We start from the raw sequence: 14,014 nt of genomic DNA, 5'->3' as shown, positions 1-14,014 counted from the left end.
AGGAGGTCAGGACCATAACCAGGAACTGCCAGAACTGCGCCGAGTGCAAACCGCACTTCTTTAGGCCGGACAGAGCAAGCCTGATCAAGGCCACCCGCCCCTTCGAGCGCCTGAGCATCGACTTTAAGGGGCCCCTCCCGTCCTCTGACCGTAATGTGTACTTCCTCAACATTGTTGATGAGTACTCCCGTTTCCCCTTTGCCTTCCCCTGCCCAGACATGACCAGTACCACGGTCATTAAATGCCTGAACGACCTCTTCTGATCAAGGCCACCCGCCCCTTCGAGCGCCTGAGCATCGACTTTAAGGGGCCCCTCCCGTCCTCTGACCGTAATGTGTACTTCCTCAACATTGTTGATGAGTACTCCCGTTTCCCCTTTGCCTTCCCCTGCCCAGACATGACCAGTACCACGGTCATTAAATGCCTGAACGACCTCTTCGCCTTGTTCGGGTTCCCAAACTATATACATAGTGACCGGGGCTCCTCTTTCATGAGCGAGGAACTCCGTCAGTTCCTACTAGCGAGAGGTATTGCAGCAAGTAGGACCACCAGCTACAACCCCCAAGGGAACGGCCAGGTGGAAAGAGAGAACGCGACGGTATGGAAGGCCGTCCTCTTAGCCTTAAAGTCTAAGGGCCTCCCAACCTCCCGCTGGCAGGAAGTCCTCCCGACAGCGCTGCACTCCATCCGGTCACTACTTTGCACTGCCGTTAACGTCACCCCCCATGAACGAATGTTTGTTTTCCCCAGGAAGTCGACTACGGGAACCACTCTACCAACCTGGCTGACCTCTCCGGGGCCCGTCTTGCTGCGAAAGCACGTGAGGGCCCATAAAACAGACCCCCTGGTCGAAAGGGTGAACCTCCTGCACGCCAACCCCCAGTACGCCTACGTGGCTTACCCAGACGGGCGGGAGGACACTGTCTCCTTACGAGACCTCGCACCCTCGGGCACTCCGGAGACACCACCTTTACCCCCCCCCACCACCCCCCCAATTCCAGCCCAGGTAGACGGCATGCCGGAACCCCACGAGCCTTCGCCGACCACGCAGACACCAGCACTAACACCGGATAATGCAGCACCGCCGCTGCGACGATCGGAGAGGCTTACGAGGCCTCCGGACAGACTGACATACCAGAACTGGTAGTACACTTCACCCCGCCGGACTCAAATCTAAACAAGGGGTGAACGTGGTAAACCACTTTATCGTTACACTATAGTTATCACTGTTGTATTGTTATCACCGTTGTATCACGATACGAGGTCGCCTCTTGTCGCGCTGTTATACCTGGGCTGACCACCTCCGACTCCGCCCATGGCTCCACCTACCTGCCCAGGTATAAAGGTAGTCGACTGGCTGGTATTCCTCCTTGTTGGACCCGATCACCCACGAGGGTGGGCTCTGTTATTTAGTCAATAAAAACCTTTAGTTACGTTCCTAACTCGTCGCCTTTTATTGGACGAATTGATAGGTATATCATGCATTCACTAGCGTTTAGAAGAATGAGAGGGGATCTCATTGAAACGTATACAATTCTGACAGGGCTAGACAGACTGGATGCAGGGACGGTGTTTCCCCTGGCTGGGGGGTCTAGAATGAGGGGTCACAGTCTCAGGATATGGGGTAGGAGATTTAGGACTGAGATGAGGAGAACTTTCTTCACACAGGGGGTGGTGAACCTGTAGAATTCTGTACCACAGAAGGCTGCGGAGGCCAGGTTCACTGAATATATTTATGAAGGAGATAGATAGATTTCTACACACAAAAGGCATCAAGGGGTATGGGGAGACAGTGGGATTATGGTATTGAGATAGAGGATCAGCCATGATCATATTGATTGGTGGAGCAGGCTCAAAAGGCCGACTGGCCTAGTCCTGCTCCTATTTTTCTATGCTTCTATGTTTCTAAACCTCTCCACCTCTCCAACTCTCTCTCCTCCTTTAAGGTGCACCTTAAAACCGACTTCTTTAATGGAGCTTTTTGAAACGTTTCCTAATGTCTCCTTATGTGGTTCGGTGTCAAATTTTCTTTGACGGTCGCTACTCTGAAGCGCCTTGGTTGGTTTTACTACATTAAAGATGCAATATAAATGTAAGTTCACGTGCAATGTAAATCAAACAACCTGCACTGATCCTATGCCTACAATGGGATTCAAATCAACAAACAGGAGGAGAGCTACATCAAACTAACCAGTGCATCTTTTTTGGTCAATGACCAGATTAAATACGGACCTGAAATTTGAGAATTATAATGCAATATTCAGCATTCAGAAAATCCTGGAAAATTGTGGTCGAGAAGTGACATTAATTACATACACACGAAGTAAATAGCTCACTGCATCATAAGAGGTTTCTGCAATTGACTGAATGGGAAGAGGGGGGATTGGACATCGCTGTTCGTGTTGAACTATTTCTGCTTTGCCTTTGCTTTCTTTTCTCCGCCTTGTTCATTCTCAGTATCGTTGTGTTTCTGATTCATTCGCATGGATTTATTTCAATTTCTCTGGAGTAAGCGGAGGAGGGGGTGTTGGGCTGCAGCCATTCCATTTACTCCAGTTTGAAGTTTGTCTTGTGTTAGAATGTAAGAACATAAGAAATAGGAGCAGGAGTAGGTCATGGCTGATCATTGACCTCAACTCCATTCACCCAGCCAATCGCCATATCCCTTGATGCCCTTACTAGTCAGAAGCCCATCGACTTCTGTTTTGAATACACCCAATGACTGAGCCTCCACAGCCCTCTAGGGTAGAAAATTCCAAAGATTCACCACCCTCTGTGTGAAGAAATTTCTTCTCATCTCATTCCTGAATGGCCTACCCTTTATCCTGAGGCTGTGGCCGCTGGTTCTAGTCTCCACAGCCAAGGGAACCATTCTCCCAGCATCCAACCTATCAAGCCCTGTAATAATTTTGTATGCTTCAATGAGATACCCTCTCATTCTTCTGAATTCAAGAGAATACAGGCCTATTTTGTTCAATCTCTTCTCAGATGATGTCCCGCCATCCCAGGAATCAATCTCGTGAACTTTCATTGCACTCCCTCCATGGCAAGTATATCCTTCCTTAGGTAAGGGACCAAAATTGTACACAGTACTCCAGGGGTGGTCTCACCAAGACCCTATATAATTGGAGTAAGCCTTCTTTACTCCTGGACTCCAATCCTCTTGTAATGAAGGCCAGCATACCACTTGCCTTCCTAATGGCTTGCTGCACCTGCACATTCACTTTCAGTGACTCATGTACAAGGACACCCAGGCCCTTTTGAGCATTTGCATTTCCCAATCTTTCACTATTTAGGAAATACTCTGTCTTTCTGTTTTTTCTACCAAAGTGGATAACTTCACATTTATCCACATTATATTCCATCTGCCATGTTCTCGCCCACTCACTGAGCCTGTCGAGATCCCCTTGAAGCCTCTTCACATCCTCTTCACAATTGACACTGCCACCTAGCTTTGTATAATCAGCAAATTTGGAAGTGTTACATTTAGCCCCCTCATCCAAATCACTGATAAAGATTGCGAATAGATGGGGCCCCAGCCCCGATCCTTGCGGTACCCCACTAGTCACAGCCTGCCATCCTGAAAATGTCCCGTTTATCCCTACACTTTTTTTTCTGTCTGTTGACCAATTCTCAATCCATACTAGCATATTACCCTCAATTCCATGTGCCCTAATTTTGTTCACTAACCTCTTGTGTGGCACCTTATCAAAGGCCTTCTGAAAATCCAGATACACCACATTTACCGGTGCCCCTTTATCTACTCCACTAGTTACATCGTCAAAGAACTCCAGTAGGTTTGTCAAACAGGATTTCCCTTTCATAAATCCATATTGATTCTGCCCAATCTTACTATTAGTTTCTAAGTGCCCAGTTATTGCATCCTTTATAACAGATTCCATAACATTTTCCCAACTACTGATGTGAGGTTAACAGGTGTGTAGTTCCCCGTGTTCCCTAATTATTCTGGTGAATTTGCGTGGTCCCCCCTCCAAGGCCAATATATCCTTCCTGGGGTGTGGTGCCAGAAATGAACGGAATCCACCAGGCAGTGTCTAAACAGAGCTCTCTACAGGTGTAACCTAACATTGCCCCCTTGTATTCCAGCCCTCTTGGGATAAAGATCAACATTCCATTGGATTTTAAATTATTTTTTAAGAACATAAGATATAGGAGCAGGAATAGGCCATTTGGCCCTTCGAGCCTGCTCCGCCATTCAATAAGATCATGGCTGAACTTCTTCCTCATCTTCACTTTCCTGCACTATCCCCATATCCCTTGATTCCCTTAATATCCAAAAATCTTTTTGTACCTGTCCAATAGCATTTACACATTTCTGTACTGGGGCCCCTAAATCTCTCTACTGCTCCACAGTTCCTAGCTTCTTGCCATTTATAAACTATTTGATCTATTTTTTTAGGTCCAAAATAGAAGATCTCACACTTTCCTAACGTTAACACCATCTGCCACAGTTTTACCCACCTAATTCAACTATCAATGCCCGTTTCGAACTTTCTGCACTCATGTATGCTATTTACTGTGCTACCTAAGTTAGTTTCGTCAGCAAACTTATATATACAGCTCTCTAATTCCTTTATGCAAGTTCTTTATAATTATAGTGGAAAGATGTGCCCCAGTACCGCTCCCTGGGCTCACAACTAGTCACACTCTGCTAATGTCGTTCTGATCTTTTCATTTCCAGGTTTCAATCTCCTCCTCAGCTTCTAAACATATTATGATAGAGTGCTTTGTAATAACTTAAACTTATCAATGTTTCACAACTGTTCATCTTTCTACGAAAACACAGGGGATCATATTCCCATGGGTGCTTGACAAAATGCAGACAGTTTCTCTTTTCCCTAAAAGTGAAGATATCCAATAGATAACGGGTAGATATCCTTTGGTCCTTATGAGTGTATGCATTATCTACACAATGGAAATATTCCCTTCGGTCTTGATGAGTGATGATATTATACACACAAGGGGAAGATGCCCTTTGGTCCCTATGAAAGAAGATATCATATGCACAGCCAATGAACCTTTAGAACAGGGGTCATTTCAATTTGACCATGTGAGTGGATCCCGCCCCGGTCCCTCATCGTCGCTGGGTCAAAATCCTGGAACTCCTTCCCTAACAGCGCTGTGGGAGCACCCTCACCACACGGACTGCAGCGGTTCAAGAAGGCGACCTACCACCACCTTCTCAAGGGCAACTACGGATGGGCAATAAATGCTGGCCTTGCAACCGACGCCCACACCTCATGAACGAATAAAAAAAAGATTCTGTTTAGCCCTCTTGAGTGACAATATTATTTCACAATGGGGAAATTCCCTTAGGTCCATATGAGTAAACACAGCAGATCTACATCGGGGTGATTGCAACCAGTCTGTAAATGTGAGGACTTCAGGAACTGATCAGGAATACTGTTGTTCCCTATGTGCTAGGATATCAGGAACATAACGATATGATATGCAAGACTGAAAAATGTAAGCAATTTCACAGGTAAATATTGAAGTAAATTTTCCACTAATTGCATCGTCTGTGAGGATGCCCAATGCTTCTCGACATGCGATGTACCCGATGGTTAGTTCAAGTTGAGCTGGACCCGGCCTCCGGACAAGGTCACTTTCAAAGAGGGGTCATTTGAATTTGATCAGGAGAGTGGACCCCGCCCAATATTTCCACCTCCCCCTCCCCACCAATCCTTGAGCTTTGAATCTAATTGTTGAACTCCAACCACCAAAAATCAAATCATCACCTCCTAATTTGAACGAATCTTTTACAAACAAAGCTCAGATTTGCGGACTGGTCAGTTAGTGTAGTGGCCATGTTACTGGACTAGTAATATCAGAACCTCTGAGTTCAAATCGCACCATGGCCATTTGAGAATTTAACTTTTGTTTATGAAACGAATCTGGAAATAAAAAGCAGTAAAAGTGACCACGAAGCTCGCCCATTGTAAAAACCAAATTGATTCGCTGATGTCCTTTAGGGAAGGAAACCTGCCCTCTATACTGGTCTATTCGTGACTTCCGTCCCACAGCAATGCTGTTGACTCTTTACCTGCCTTCTGAAGTGACCTAGCAAGCCACTCAGTTGTATTAAACCGGTACCGGCGGTACAAGTTGAAGGTCAATCACAACCTGATCAGAGCAACGAGGGATGGGCAATAAAGGCCGGACTTGCTGTTAGGTCAACTGCTGCTCAAACTCCTTCCTTCTCTGGTTTACAACAACACGCTTCGGGTAAGCACGAGACACTTGATGGTGGCGCATACAGAACAGACTTTATTCATATACAGCATAGGTGGTCAGTCTATACTGTATACAGAGAGTAGCTTTTGTGTTTCACTATAGAGATCTCCCACTAACTGTTGAACACCCTGCTCCTTTATACACCTTACTCTGCCTACATCAAAGGTACGTGTCACAGATAAGACCTCCTGATGTATCTGTTCCTGAATCAGTGGAAGATCGTCAATTTACATAAGCAGCCTTAATTATATACTTCAAAGATATTTTGCTCAAACAAGACTTCCTGACCCAGACACTCTGGATTCGATTGAGAAGTCGTTTTCTTAAAGGCTTAGCTTCCTAAACATCCTTTCCACACTATAGTTAATAAATACATTGCCTATTGTTATTTCACAAGCCACTAAAGTTATACCTTAATCACTCATGGTCGATGTTGTCCAAGTCACTTATTACATTGCTGAGGCATTCTGCTGTTTTTTTTATTCCTTCACAGGACGTGGGCAACTCTGGCAAGGCCAGCATTAATTGCCCATCCCTAAATGTCCTTGAGAAGGTGCTGGTGAGCTGCCTTCTTGAACCGCTGCAGTCTGTGTGGTGAAGGGTATTTAAATGTCAACCACATTGCTGTGAGCCTGGAAGTCACATACAGGTCAGGATGGCAGTTTACATTTCCTAAAGCATATCAGGGAACCAGCTGGGTTTTTATAACAATCCGGCAGTCTCACGGTCACCATTGCTGATACTTACTTTTAATTCCAGATTTAATTAATTGACTGAATTTAAATCCCCCAGCTTCTGTGGTGGGATTGGAACACACCTAATCCGGGTTATTACTCCAGGCATTTGATTTACTAGTCTAGTAACATAGCCACCATGCTACCGTAATCCTGTTTATGGTGGAAAGTCTTTTGCTCTAAGATACAAGGCGGTTCGATTGCTAACCCTTAACTCACCAAGATAGCCAACACTTTTCAGCGAAGCCCACATTCTAAGAATAAATTCAATTAAAAGATAGTCCAGATTCCCATTATTTTACAACATGGTTCAATTCCTACATGGTCGCGTGCACCCATTGATGTGACTTCCTGTGTCTGTCAATTTCCAGTCAGGACAACGGTCTGCAGCTTTGTGAGAATAAAAAACACTTTTTCTTCCTTACACTTTTGAGAAATACATATCCTATCGTTGTGTTTCCGATATCTTCACACACACACAGCCCACACTGGTTTCTTTACAGACTGGATGCAGAAGCAATATTCCCAATGAGTTCCTGATGTCCTCACACACGAACCTGATGGCAAGTTCCCTTCATATCTCTGAAAGATTCGGCCATCGGGTCCGTAAGGAATTTTTTACATTATGTCAAGTGCCAATGGGCATCCTTGTCTGCTGTGTATTCCTCTCAAAATGAAGAATGGAGAAAGGTTGCGAAATTGCCGTGGCGTGTTTCACAACAGCAGCAGAACTACCGACTCCTTGTAAATAAGGGAAGTCGGACAACTGGTGATGTGGTGGGATGAGAAAGAACGTGCGGAACCTGCCTCAGCCAAACTGATCAAGCAACAACAAGCTGGATACCGGGAAAGAGGGTTTATTTCACGTGCAGTTACTTTCATTACTTGCATAATTTAAGAATGAGAATAAACGGGTATTTCACCATATTTTTCACCTCCTCCCGGAATCTCCTCTGGGTCAACGCATAAATGCAGGTGTTTGTGCAGGAGCTCAAATAATTCAACAGAAGGGTGATTCTGATTGCCAAATAAAGCGAGTCTGAACCAGTGAATGTAATTGTCTCCGTGACACCGACAGAAAAGTGTATTATAGTAACCGGCGCCGTCAACACAATAAAGCTCCCCGAGATACTGAAGAGCAGAATGATGGATGTTCTTCGGTCCTTCATCTCGGGATCACTGCTGCTCTCCCCAGTGTTGCGGCTCTTCAGGGCTCTGCGAGCTCTACTGGCCACTAAGATGTGCCTGGCAGTGAGAGAGTTCAACAGCAACATCACAGCGTATGGAAGTAATGGGGATGCTAAAGTGCTAATCCACTTGTAAGCTATCCATCTCGGCGAGGAGACATATCCCGTTACTGTACGACAGCCCCACTCTATATCCCTAACAATATAGTAGGGCTCATAACGGAAATAAACAGCAATATGCATCAAAAAGCTGAGCACACACTCCGCAGTTAGAACCACAGTGGCAATTCTTTCGGTGCAATATTTTAATTTTGCTTTCTGACAACAAATGGCTATGAAGCGGTCAAAGGTGAACGACAGTGTGGACCAGACAGTGAGTTGGCTACTAACTACTTGTATAAAGGCACAAAGACGACACGCTATGGTGTAGCTCAAGAATGAATGCAATAAATGATACCGAAAGATGCTTGCCACGCTTACATTGAAGAGACAGACCATGAGATCCGCTATTGCCATAGCCGCCATGTAACGAGTGATTCCTTTGGAGAGGCCGCACTTTCCCCGGGACAGGATCACAATTAACATCAGGTTCGCTGTAAACAATGGAAAATCAAGACAGTGGAATTAAAGAAAATCACACCCTCTCGGGATTGCGTATTTTTCGAATTTATTCACTTATGGGATCTGGGCATCACTGGCAAGGCCAGCATTTATTGTCCATTCCTTATTGCCCTTGAGAAGGTGGTGGTGAGCCGCCTTCTTGAACTGCTGCAATCCATGTGGTGAAGGTACTCCCACAGTGTTGTTAGGTAGGGCGTTCTAGGATTTTGACCCAGCGACAATGAAGGATCGGCGATATACTTCTAAGTCAGAATGGTAGAAACCTAGAAACACAGAAAGAAACAGAGAAAAATAGGAGCAGGAGTCTGCCATTCGGCCCTCGAGCCTGCCCTGCCATTCAATATATCATGGCTGATCCTCTATCGCAGTACCATATTCCCGCTCTTTCCCAACCTCCTTGATTCTTTAAATGGCCTGTGACTTGGAGGGGAATTTTGAGGTGGTGGTGTTCCCATGTGCCTGCTGCCCTTGTCTTTCTAGGTGGAAGAGGTCGCGGGTTCGGGAGGAGCTGTTGAAGTAACCTTAGCGAGCTGCTGCAGAGCATCTTGTAGATGGTACACACTGCAGCCATGTTGCACTGCTGGTGGAGGGAGTGAATGATTAAGGTGGTGGATGGAGTGCCAATCAAACGGGCTGCTTTGACCTGGATTGTGTCGAATCGTGAGACCCAAGCCATGTTGCTGAAACTGATCCCTCCCTGGGTCTCCCTGGGTGCGTTTCTGAGTCAACAAGAACCAAAAATAAAAACAGAAAATGCTGGAAATACTCAGCAGATCAGGCAGCATCTGTGGAGAGAGAAACAGAGTTGAGGTTTCAGGTCGATGACCCTTCGTCAGTACCAAGTTCACTCGCTGCTCTCTGCTCATTTAACTGGCCTCAATCGAGAAAAAAAATCATGAGTGCAGCTTACGAGTTGCTGGAAATTGGCCCGCTCATTTGTCACACATGATTTGAGTGACAGCTTCAAGATTTGTTCAATGATCTTTTGGGAGACCCATTACTGATCAGAAGCCTTTTCATTGTGTTAAGGTAGAGAACACCGTTGATTAAAATAGACCCTAAGCCGCTTCTTTGATTTCAAATTCAGACACAGAAGGTGTAATTTTAACCTAAGGATCGATTGGAGCGCAAGTGTTATAGCCCATCGACTTCAATGAAGAGTACAATCGGTCGGGGAGTCAGAGCAGCGTTGCACCCGCTCCCGTCCGTTTCCCCAAGGCCGGGTTATGTTAAAGTTGCCCACAAAGTCAATTCACAGCGTGAGAAAAGTTTAGTGAGTCAGGGGAAACAAAATCTTGGGAGAGAGGCACGACATGCGTGTCCACATCTGTAAGAGAAAAAAGACAGGTTAAAGTTTCGCGTGGTGGGCCCAGGCATCTTAGATCTGATCATCACTCTTAGTCCAGGCAGCAGATTGGAAGGCGTCTCACAAAGGAGAAAACTCGCTTTCAGGGAGCACTCGATTAGCACCAACGTTGTCATTTTAAAGCAAATGAGGAAAAGTGAGAGATTTTTATTCAATAAATTGCGACCATTAATTGGCAAAGCAAGGAACGAAGACACGGAGACAAACCGCACATGGAGAAAGCAGCAATACATTCAAATGACGGTCCACTTAATATATACTTACCGGGAACACCAAAAATTACAAGAATGGGATAGCAAATCGCTGATTCGTCGAGAACGGCGGAGCGTCCCATTTCCTGCATGAACCAGAGAATCGTGGAAGCCAATTTCTGGGGTTGGCCACAAAGACACTGCATCGAAACGGTCGCTGTTTTATACACGAGCCAATCCCCCCAGGGACACCGTGCTCTTACATAAGGGCTCGTGTTATCTACGGGCCTTCGAAAAAACACATTACAACATTTATTTTTTCCATATCAATGGTTAAAGTGCACTCAACGATTACTTGACTCAAGCAAAACAAAATCCGGGGCAGCACTGGGCACCGGGGTTAACGAATCCCACACCCACTCTCTCAATCTGTTATACATGCCGCATCTTGGTGACACGGTGCTTTGATTCATTCTCCAAAGGCTCCACAGCTTCAGTTATAAAATTAAAAGGTGAAATAAAGGAGAAGGGAGAATAAAATATGACCCCGTCCGTTAGCACGACAGAGTTAAAGTGTACATGGTAACCAAAAGATAATCTGAGAGTGATAGAGCAAATCACATAGACTTCATGAGGGACAATATCGAAGTTGGGAGGGGAATTAAAACAAAATGGGTCTTCAATCACCCGGCTACATCTTTCATTCATGTGCAAGAGCCATAAAGGAGCCATAAGCCAAGCACCCCAGCCACCCGCCCCTTCAACCACCGTCTGCCCCACCTGTGGCAGAGAGTGTAGGTCCCGCACTGGACTCACCAGTCATCAGTCACCTGAGAACTCATTTTTAGTGTGAAAGCAAGTCATCCTGGTTCCGCGGGACTGCCTAAGAAGAAGAGACCAGCGGAGCATGGTCGAACATTGAACGAGCATTGGTCACCGTCGTACCTGAATGGTTATTTGATCAATATTTTTTTTTAATGCTCTGTACCTAAAGGCTAATAATCCACTCTATCACACCCTCACCTTTACCAGTGATGCCGGAGATGCCATTACACCCATTAAACTCTCTCTTAGATTTGAACTTATATGTGGGCCACTTGTTTCGTGATTCAACGCCATAACTGGTTGGGTCGGAGAGGTATTGGCTTCTGCTCTCCTCTGACAAAACTGCTCACTATTCCAGGATCGTACAGGAGTTCAGTATTACACCTGTCTTCCCTTCTCCACTGTAAAGCATCTTATTAAACACCTCTCCCCCGATCCCTGCAGCCTCACCTCCAATAACAAGAGCATAGAGCTCATGGACTTCTTTGTGATGAAGTTTGAGACCATTTGTTCAGGTGCCTCTGTCGCTTCCCTTGCTTCCCCTGGCCCACCAAGCCAAACTTCCCCCAAGGCTCCGCCCTGCCTAGGCCTGAACTCGCAGCTCTCTCCAGTTTCTCCCTATCTTGCCTCATGCCTACTCCGAGTTCATCTTATCTATGAGACCCAACTCCTGCTCCCTCGATCCTATTAACATCAAACTGCTGACCACCCAACTTCCCTTCCTGGCTGCCATGTTAGCGGATATTGTTAACGGCTCTCTCTCCTCAGATACTGGCACCTTTTCCCACAAATCTGCCAGCATCATCCCCAGCCTCGAAAAAAAACCTTTGACCCCTCTGTCCTTACAAACTACTGCACCATCTCTGATTTCCTTTCCTCCCCAAAATCCTTGAAAGTGTTGTCACCTCCCAACTCAAGGTGGGCCGAAATGGCCTCCGTCTGAGCTTTAAATTTTTATAATTCTATGACTCTTCCCATGCCTGCAGCATTAGCTTTGAGTCCACCAATATCTTTGGCCCCTCCTATTTCTCAGGTAGCTGCTGCCCCTCAGCGACATCATCTGAAAAAATCCTCTGGTTACAAATGCCTGCCAATGACAACCAGTTCTGCCTCACCAGCACCTCTCTAGATCTCTCCACTGCCTCTGATCTGTCACGCTGCATTCCGACATCCGGGACTGGATGAGCAAAAATTTCCTCCAATTAAATAACGGGAACACTGAGGTCATTGTCTTCAGTCCCCACCACAATCTCAGTTCCCCAGACATTGACTCCATCTCTCTCCCTAGTATCTGTCTGAGGCTGAACCACTCTTGGTGTCATATTTGAGCCTGAGCACAACTTCTGACACCCATATCCCTTCCATCACCAAGACCGCCTAATTCCACCTCGGTAACATCACCCGTTCCGCCCCTGCCTCAGCTCATCTGCTGTTGAAACCCTCATCCAGGCATTTTTTTAACCTCCAGGCAGGACCATTCCAATGCTCTCCTTGCTGGACTCCCATCTTGCACCCTACATAAATTGAGCTCATCCAAAGCTCTGCTGCCTGCATCATGCCCTGCACTAAGTCCCGTTCACCCATCATTCTTGGGAACGATTACATAAATTGGCTCCAGATCTGGCAATGCCTCGCTTGTAAAATTCACTTCCTTGTTTTCAAATCCCTCTATGGCCTCGCCTCTCCCTACCTCTGTAACGTCCTCCAGCTCGATAACCCCCCGAGATCTCTTTCCCCCTCCAGTTCAGGCCCCTTGAGCATCCCTGATTTCCAGCGCCCCTTCATTGGCAGCAGTGACTTCATCTCTCTGGGCCCGAAGATCTGGAATACCCTTCCGAAACAGAGAGTATGAAAAAATGGTTTTTTTTCGGGGTGGCAGGCGGTGACTGCTGGGTTATCGCAGGGATCAGTTCTTGGGCCCCAGCTATTCACAATATATATCAATGATTTGGATGCGGGAACCAAATGTAATATTTCCAAGTTTGCTGACAGCATGAAACTAGGTGGGATTGTGAGTTGTGAGGAGGATGCAAAGAGGCTTCAAGGCAATTTAGACAAGTTCAGTGAGTGTGCAAATACATGGCAGATGCGGTATAACGTGGATAAATGTGAAGTTATCGACTTTGGTAGAAAAAACAGAAAGGCAGAGGATTATATAAATGGTGATAGATTGGAAAATGTAGATTTAGAGAGGGACCTGGATGTCGTTGTACACCAGTCACTGAAAGCCAACATGCAGGTGCAGCAAGCAATTAGGAAGGCAAATGACGTGTTGGCCTTCATTGCAAGAGAATTTGAGTACAGGAGCAAGGATGTCTTACTACAGTTATACAGGGCCTTGGTGAGACCACACCTGTAGTACTGTGTGCAGTTTTGGTATCCTTACCTAAGAAAGGTTATACTTGCCATAGAGGGAGTTCAGCGAAGGTTCAGCAGACGGTTTCCTGGGATGGCAGGTCTTTCGTATGAGGAAATATTGGGTCGACTCGGCCAGTATTGACTACAGTTTAGAGGAATGAGAGGGGATCTCATTGAAATGTATAAAATTCTGATGGGTCTAGGCAGTCTGGATGCAGGGAGGATTTTTCTCCTGGCTGGGGATCTAGAACGAGGGGTCACGGTCTCAGGATACGGGGTAGGACATTTAGGACTGAGATGAGGAGAACTTTCTTCACACAGAGGGTGGTGAACCTATGGAATTCTCCACCCCAGAAGGCTGTGGAGGCCAAGCACTGAATAGATTTAAGAAGGAGATAGATAGATTTCTAGACACAAAAGTCATCAAGGGGTATGGGGAGAAAGCCAGAATATGGTATTGAGAAAGAGGATCAGCCA

General features: G+C 46.1%; 1 protein-coding gene across 1 annotated transcript; it reads right to left on the bottom strand.

Moving 5' to 3' along the window:
- Positions 1 to 7,840: 7,840 nt before the first annotated feature.
- On the bottom strand, positions 7,841 to 8,701 carry LOC147095754 (uncharacterized). Its single transcript, XM_085973993.1, has one exon. It carries the CDS (start codon positions 8,699 to 8,701, stop codon positions 7,871 to 7,873), a length of 831 nt encoding a protein of 276 aa, XP_085830119.1. The 3' UTR covers positions 7,841 to 7,870.
- Positions 8,702 to 14,014: the final 5,313 nt, after the last annotated feature.

The sequence above is a fragment of the Somniosus microcephalus genome, unplaced genomic scaffold (genome assembly GCF_052327205.1).
Source record: "Somniosus microcephalus isolate GS21.2 unplaced genomic scaffold, FLI_Smic_1.0 unresolved_chr1, whole genome shotgun sequence".
Taxonomy (NCBI): domain Eukaryota; kingdom Metazoa; phylum Chordata; class Chondrichthyes; order Squaliformes; family Somniosidae; genus Somniosus; species Somniosus microcephalus.
Note: the sequence above shows the minus strand (reverse complement) of the source record. Positions and strands in the feature narration are given on the sequence as shown.

Excerpts from the sequence above, each read along its gene's own strand:
- LOC147095754 (XM_085973993.1), bottom strand. The coding sequence starts at position 8,701 with ATGGCGGCTATGGCAATAGCGGATCTCATGGTCTGTCTCTTCAATGTA.